This window comes from Gallus gallus, chromosome Z (assembly GCF_016699485.2).
Source record: "Gallus gallus isolate bGalGal1 chromosome Z, bGalGal1.mat.broiler.GRCg7b, whole genome shotgun sequence".
NCBI classification, from domain to species: domain Eukaryota; kingdom Metazoa; phylum Chordata; class Aves; order Galliformes; family Phasianidae; genus Gallus; species Gallus gallus.
Genome location: NC_052572.1, coordinates 31,570,907 through 31,579,288, shown reverse-complemented (window position 1 = coordinate 31,579,288; position 8,382 = coordinate 31,570,907). Strand labels below are relative to the sequence as shown.

Sequence of the window (8,382 nt, the reverse complement as noted above, 5' to 3'; positions counted from 1 at the left end):
CTGTAATAAACACTCAAATTTGAGAGGAATGGCTTTGATGTTTTTAATAGGAATAGGAAAAATCAGGGGGACTTTTTCACTGGGGAGGCCTCTACCTTCGCAGTGCAGGCAGCAGGACTTTTTTTCCAGCTGACATCTTACCTGGTGCCCATGCCCAGATGCTGAGAATGGTAATGGATGTGGTGTGCTGCATACTGCAGTCATGGGGATGTTGGCTGTGCCTGAGGTGTTGTCAGCAACTTCCCAGGCAAGCCCCACTGGTGGTGCAGTTTCTTTTCACGGATGTGGAGCTCCAGGGCCTCCTGCACCTCTTCCTCCAGGAACAGAGCCTCCACTGAACAGAAGTAGCTGGGGGCAACGTTGGACTGGCGTGGTGTTAGAGCTGTGTATACTGCTATCCTATGAGTGTACATCCTGTGTGATTGCTGCACAATGGTGGGGAAGGCTCTCAGCTTGGTCTCTATAGACTTCCTCAGCGTATGCATCTTCAGGAGCTTCCAGAAGTCCAGTCCTTGTTCTAGCCTTGACACACGATGAGAATCCACGCCAGTGGGCAAATTGCCATCCTTATTAGAAGTGGGAACCATGGTAGGGAATGATCCAATCTTGTGGCAAACATCTTTCATTGGCTGCACGGTCTCTGTCTCAGTAAGCTGGTTGGCCTGGCTGAGAAGTCCAGGATTGAAGGTGATTGTGTCAGCTGATCCCTGGATTGCCAGCAATTTTTGGTGTATCACTGTGTGCTTGAGATGGAGTTTCCTCTTTTTTCTGAACTTCAGCTCTGGCTGGCACAAGAGTTCAACACAGGGTAGGTTAATTTGGGTAGCCACATTCCTCCTGGCTGGGGAATGGGATGAGCTGTCTGTGTTCACATCCCTGCAGGAGGTGCTGTAGTTTGAAGATGAAAAGGAGTGCTGATGGTGGGAGGCCCTCATTCTGGCCCATCTGGCTTGATGCCACAACTGCCTCTTCCTGACGGCCTGGCTGCAGCACTCACAGTCAGGGTTATAACACAAGAACTGGCCCAGTGGCCTGCCATCCAGGTAAAGCAGACCAAGCTCAGGTAGGTCTGTGTGCACCTCGCCAGCTGCAAAAGATGGGGAATGTGTGGCTCCATGAACAAGAACGTACAAGGCCTCCAGCCTTAAGCCCAGGTCTGGTGGCCAACTGATAGTTGAAGGCTGGGCCATGCTGCCTCCAGCATGCATGAGGCCAAGCCCTGCACAGCACTGAGGCCTCAGTACCCGGCAAAAAACTTTAAAAACTTTTAAAACTTTAAAAACTTTAAAGCAAAACTTTACCTGATTCTTGTGTATTCATGCACCTTGCCCTGTGCTGGCACCTGACCGAGACCTGCTAGAAGAGAGCAGCACTCATAGAATTATAGAATCAAAGAGTCATAGGCTTATCTTGAAATGAACCTTGAAGATCATACCTTTCCAACACTCTGCATCACACAGGGATGTCACCCACCACACCAGGCTGCCACTTATCCAGACAAAACAATACCAGCTCCCTCAACTTTTCTTTGTAGGAGAGATGCTCCAGCCCTATGATCTTCTATGTGATCTGCACTCCCCTACAACAACTTCATGTCTTTCTTGTCCTGAGGGCCCCAGGCCTGGAGGCATTACTCCAGATGGGTCCCCACAGGGGGAGAGCAGGTTGGGAACAATCACCTCCCTCACTCTGCTGACCATGATTCTTTTGATGTAGACCAGGATATGCTGGGCATTCTGGGTTGCAAGAGTACACTGCTGGCTCATGTCAAGTGTTTCGTTCACCAGAATGCCCAAGTCTTTCTCCATAGGGCTTCTCTCAGTAACTTTTCTTAGTCTGTACACGTACCTGGGATTGTCCTAGCCCATGTGCAGCACCTTGCACTCAGCTCTGCTGAATGTCATTATGATTCCAGTGACCCTGGCCCTAGTTGAGCCCACCAAGAGGCTCATGACCCATTCAATGGTGCATGTGAGTCCCTCTCTGCTCCCAAACCCTTGTCCTGCAAGACTCCCTGGGAAGGGCTGGCCTGGAGCCTTTCTCCTACCTGGTGGCATTTTTTGGAGAAGCTGAACCAACAACACAGGGCAGCCCAGGCCATCAGGAATGTGAGGAGGCAAAGGCCAAAGCACAGCCAGTCATGCAGTGCCAGTCTCATGGCATTCTGCATGCTGGAACCAGGGCCAAGCACGTCCTTACACCATCCTCTGGAGATGCAAATCAGGCATCTGCTGCTGTCACTAAGGGATCTGTGAAGTCACTGTCAGATCCATGACATCCTCAGGCACACCAGAGACCCCAGAAAGAAGGGCACAGAGCAAGGAACAGAGAAGACCACTCAACTAGGCCAGTGGTTGTGGCTTTTTCAGGGTGATCCTGGGCAAGAGGTTTGGGTAGCCCAGGGCCTTCTGGCCAGAAAAAGCCATTCTGAGCTGTCAGGAGAGGACACTAGGATTAAGAAAACAGCATGCTTTTGTGTGCTGAAGTCTCCTAAAGCAGTAGTCAAAACACTTCTTTGAACTGAAACTCCTGTCTTCCATGGTGTTTCTAATACTTTAAAGTTCCCTAAACAGAACTACTTTAGACACTTATAATTCTGCTCTTCCTAAGAGCTGGAAGGTTCTGGTGAGTTTATGAGAGATTGTTTCACTAGATGATCTCTGACTGTCACTATGAAGGCACAGAAATGCAGCACAGTGACACCCAGGATGAGTGCTTCTGGGGCCCAGCTGTGCCGTGCTGCAGCCTTAAGCGGCCCTGTAACTGCTGCCATATGTCAGGCATGGTGGATACAGAGATAAGCAGCAGGATGCCAGTGTCCAGTAGAAATTTGCTGTCACACACCATGCAGAGGTCAGCACAGATTCACTGGAAGATGTGGCATGAGGATGCTTGACTTATGGGGACACAGTGATTAGAGCACAGGCCTGTGTGTGGGGACAACCATGTAAAGCCCCATGGCCACAGACTGAAAGATTTGACGATCCTGAAAGCCTTTCTCAACCTATGTTGGGAAAACCTATGTTGGGATTCTGTGATTCCATGACATTTCACCAAGAACTGCAGTGATATGAATAGAAGCAGTGGTTTCCAATTGAAAGAGGTTGGAGTTAGACTGGACAGTAGAAAAAAATCTGTTACCACAATAGTGGTGAGGAACAGCTTATTTAAAGACTCTGTGCCATTTTCAAGCGTACTCAAAGCTAGAATGGATGTGGCTCTGAGCAAACTGATCTACAAGAACTGCTCCGAAAGCAATGCCTCCTGTTTTACTGTGTTAGCTCACAACACCAGAGGCAAATGTTGGTGATGGGGTAGTAAAGGTTGAACCTTCCTGCCAATATTCTGTTACATTTTATTGCCACGAGATAGGTGGGAGCAGAGGAGCAGTCTGACAGAATGGAGTATGACACTGAAGCACATATGGAGCAAAGGTGTAATCGAATTCCTCTGTCAATGAGTGCCATTTATTCCAGAATTGAAATTGACATCCATCAACACTCATGTAAATAGGTGACAGAGAAGCCTATTTAGTATAAGGTATCCTTGTTGATGGCAGAGACATTGAGTTGCATGATCTTTAATGGGCCCTGCCCAAAACATTTTATTCTTCCATGGTTCTATGATTTATTACACAAATTCCACCACAGCCCCATGATGAGAGGAAGAGCAAATCCTAGAGAACAAATAAAACTATGGGCTTACTTCACCAGTAGCTTCTGTGCTTTGAAGGACAAACTTTTACTACTCAGGTTTTTAACGAATTTGTGACCTCTTTTCAACACAGTTGTCAAGCTGAGTTCAGCTGAATCTTCCTCTTGAAGGTGTTCACAGAAATGGCTTCTGTCACATCATCTGACAGTCTCATGAACCAGGGAGAGGACTGGATCTTAACCTGTCTTAACTTACTCTTAACCTGTTACAATCACTTACCCTTCAGACACTGAGACAATGTTCCCAAGCTGGCACCAATACCAGTGGGTTTGTCTCTCCTTACTGCTGAACACTGGCCTTACTTTTCCCAGTATGTGAATGGCAGACCTCTCTGATTAGAAAAGACCAGTTCTTGGTGCAAAAGCCTCTAGACAGGGATGTTTAAGCTCTTCTCTGGCATGCAGAGCACCTTTCCCCTCACATCTCGTGAACCCCTGGTGCCCACAGAGCTGTTTTTCATATTTGAGTTCCCCACTCCTCCCTCTTTCGGAAGCATTTTTCCTTTTCTTATGTTTTCACAGAAGGGCCACCAGATACACTGATGGGCTCAGCTGTCATCTGCGGAGGTGCTGTGGTGAAGCTGTTTGGGACCAGCAGGAATTAGCTGGGACCATCTGGAGTGTTTGGCACAAGAGCTAGCCCAGACCGATCAAAACTCTTAATGAGTTTTGTATGAGACATTCTAAGTCTAGGACACATGAGATACATGCTGGGAAAGGCAGTCCGGGTTATTCCTGCCTCAGTAAAGGTAAGCCCATCAGTGAGATTGTTTTTTCTCAGGGACGTGGGTGCATATGATGAGTAGTATGGCAGGAGAGAGCAGCCCAGTGTGTACCTGAAGGTGATTTGATGTTGGGTAAGGATAACTGATGACTTGAATTGTTTGATGGGAATTGAATGTCATCATTTCTATGACTGCTATATGCCTTATCAACAGTATTGCAGTAAGTATCACCTAAACTCAAGAAAAAATCACAGAATCACAGAACTGTGGAGATTGGAAGAGAACTCTGGAGATCATCTAGTCCAACCCCCTTGCCAAAGCAAGCTCCCTAGACCAGGTTCCGCAGGTAGGCGTCCAGGTGATTCTTGAACATCTCCAGAGAAGGAGACTCAACAACCCTCTTGGGCAGCCTTTTCCAGTGCTCCATCACTCCTACTGTGAAGAAGTACTTATGTACATTTGTGTGGAAATTCCTATGCTACATAATGAATGAATTCTGGTGGAGACAAAACTGATTTCAAAATGCAACAGTTCAATGCTATGCGTCGAACCCCCTAACTTGAAGTGTTGTTATGACAAATGGAGCCCAAAATCATGGACTAAATGAACTTCATAGGCAATTTAGAGGGATGGCCCATAGGCTGCAGAAATGGTACCTTTGTGTGTGAACCAAAGGGCATAGCAGCTGATGGTAATTCATTGGGATATACAGAAAGTGTGGGGACCTGAGTATGATGTAAATGGTATCAAATAAGAGGTGGATGATGTCTTGATTTCAGCTGGGACTGTGTTCATTTTCTCCATAGTGGCTTGTATTTTGCTTTTTTGGCTTTTGGAGAAAAACACTGTTGTTAATGCATCAGTGTTTTAGTTGTTGCTGAGCAGTGCTACACAGAGCCAAGGATGGTTCAGCTTCTTATACTGTCCTGCCAGCAAGGGGGCAAGGAAGGGACAGAATAAGGACAGCTGACCTAAACTGGCCAAGGAGGTATTACATACCATATGGCATCATTAAAAAACTATAAAAGTGGGGAGAGTTGCCTCAGGAGGGGAAGCTGCTACTCAAGGATTTGCTGGCCATTGGTCAGTGAGTGGTGAGCAGTTGTATTGTGCATCACTTGTTTTGTGAATGTATATGTATATATATGTATTATTATTACAATTATTCTTCCTTCTGTCTTAGTAAATAACTTTTATTTCAAATATTCAAGGAGAGAAGCATAGTGTCAATTTTAAAGAAAATCTGGTGATGGGACTTCTGAAATGCACAGTTTGATCTGGATGAAAAATACCAAAAAGATTAGGTCAGACTTGTAAGTTTCAGTTCTTCTAAAAGTATGCAATAAGCGAACAATGCTATCCTGTTTTTTATTTTTTCCTCTCTGCCTAATAAAGTTGTTATGTGTGATGAGGACACAGAAACTTCCTGAAAGAGTACTGGTATTTCTGATAATTTAACCTTAATTCAAGAAAATGTATATTTTTAAATGCATATGGTTGTAATCATTAGCAAAATGGTTTCGATCTATAAATGACTGGCAGAAAAAGGAGGAAAAAACTGAGAACAGTGCAGGCTCCAAGAACATTCCCAAAGGACAATGTTTTCAACAATAGGGAGATTAACATGGGAGAATGACAGACTCACACTAGAGTCACAGCGTTTTCGAGCTCTGTTATCAGTTGTTCTAGGATCTAGATTATTTTTAGGAGCAATTTTATTTGCAAGCATGAGTTTGACTGACAGCTTTAAATGAAGGATATGTATGTCAGATTATTGGCAAACAGAGCTACAGCTAGGGTAGGGTCAAGAAGGGAGAGAGGAACATAGCCCTAAAAAGACTAACTTAAATACTGCAAAAATTCCAGTTGCAACCCATTTCCCTAGGTATTTTTATTATGTCCCTATAGTTTCTTTCTTGAATCACAGAATCACAGAATTGCAGGTGTTGGAAGGGACCTCTGGAGATCATCTAGTCCAACCCCACTTCTAAAGCAGGTTTCCTGAAGAAGGTCATACATATCAATAGCAATTTTTAGAAGCTATGCATATGGAGTGTTGTATAAACTGGACAGATTGGTCAATGTGTTTTGCTCAGAAGAGTTTGTATGCTCTATTTTCTGTCACAGAATGCGGCAATTCTCATCCTGCATGTCTTTTTCTTTATTTTTTTTAATAACAGAGTAGCTTTATTTTCTTCTTTTTTCTTTCCCTCCCCCCCTCCTTTTTTTTTTCTTTGTGTGTGTGTGTGTGTGTGTGTGTGTGATCATGTTGCTGTTAACTCACTTTTACAAATAAAAGTAGTCGAACAAAAATGACACAGTATGCTTAGCAAAATATTTGTGGACTGTGCTGTCTGACATTATTTACAACATTTTTCATTATAAGACAACTCCAGTTCTGCTTCACTGTAATATACAAACAGGGACAGAGCAGTAGGTGCTGGCTAGTCTCTCTACTGTTTTCCCAAACACAGTTTAGCTTGAGACATAATTCACACAGACAGCAAACACCAAAATAAGAGATACAGAAAGAACTCAATCTCAGCACAGATAAGCTTAAAATAATAATATAATACAACAACCAAGCAACATTTTGCAGACATCTAACACAGAGTAGTTTACACTGGCATGAACATTGGTCTGATGAAGAAATTATATTTGGCACTGCACAGCAGACAAAACAACAATGGCTGAACTGTAGCCTATGTGCTTCACACATTTATCTAGTGGTTTACTTCAGACAAAGAATTTAAAACAGAGGCAATGTGGAAAAAATAAATGAATGTGTTGAAATTTACTTGTAGGTCACCCTGAAAGTAGTGTGCTTCCTATATAATTCCAAGGAAACTACAACAGATACAGAGAACATGACGCTATTTGGTAGAGTAAATTCTCAGCTACAGGACACTATTCATCAACATACTAATCATCATTAGCTATGCATTTTTGCCAGTGATGAGCAAGAGCCTGCATGTGGTGCTCATAAAAATCTTAACCAGCAGAGGTGACCTGCTATTGCTGTCACCACTCCTGAAAACACAACTCACCACCTCACTGTACTTGAATCCACTATTTGGTCTCCACAAACGTTCAGCAAGCATCAGTGAATGTCATTGGGTGAAATTTATTCCACATGGAGGAATTCAATCCCACACCTTTACTTTATACACACTTCTGTGTCAGACACCATTTTGTCAGAGTGCATCTCTGCTGCCATCTGTCACACAGCAATGTAAATGTAATGGAATATTGATGGGAAGGTTCAATCTCTACCGCTAAGTCACCAGCATCCATCTCTGACATTGTGGGCAAAAAAAACAGAATAGGAGGCATTACTTTTGGATCAGCCCTCATATATTCTTTTCTTAAACACTTATCTTCTGTCATAAATGTGCATTTGGCTATCAATACTGTTGTGTTCATGGTTAAGACCTTCAGAGTAGAAGTATGATGAAATCAGACTCAATCTCTCTCAAACTTATTACCTAAGGTAACTACTTCAGTAAAAGAAGAGCTATCTGTACATCTAAAGTGATTCTCTCTAGACAGACAATCTTTATGAGCACTCTGATCAAAAGACTGCAGAAAAGAGAAATAAAGTATGTATATGGCAATGTCAGTTCAGCTTCTTCCCAAGTATTATGTGCACGAGTGTTTTTAAATTAATAATTTAACAGGAAGGATTTAAATGTTCCAAGAGGTGTCTTTGGATCACAAGATAAACTTCTGTCCATATTACAACTCTAGAAATCATGTTTTTCTATTAGATTCTAGAAGTCCATGTTGGGTCAATTCAAGATGCATGCTCTTCATCTTATAATGTATTTCATAATTTCAAGCTCAGCAGGAACAAATGAGCCTTTCATTAATATATGAATGAATAATAATAAAAAAAATAAAAATAAAAATGAGGATGAATGCAAAGGGAGTTTGAAAACCATCTT

General features: G+C 43.2%; 1 protein-coding gene across 2 annotated transcripts; it reads right to left on the bottom strand.

Moving 5' to 3' along the window:
- Positions 1-29: 29 nt before the first annotated feature.
- On the bottom strand, positions 30-2,228 carry LOC121108486. 2 transcript variants are annotated; one of them, XM_040656195.2, is made up of 3 exons: positions 2,048-2,228; positions 1,302-1,356; positions 30-1,087 (listed from the first exon to the last, which is right to left on the bottom strand). In XM_040656195.2, the coding sequence occupies exons 1-3, from the start codon at positions 2,168-2,170 to the stop codon at positions 201-203; spliced, it is 1,065 nt and encodes a 354-aa protein (XP_040512129.1). In that variant the 5' UTR covers positions 2,171-2,228; the 3' UTR covers positions 30-200. The 2 variants fall into 2 exon arrangements, with proteins under 2 accessions (XP_040512129.1, XP_040512130.1); XM_040656196.1 differs by having other exon boundaries at positions 1,302-1,353.
- Between the last annotated feature and the right edge of the window lie 6,154 nt (positions 2,229-8,382).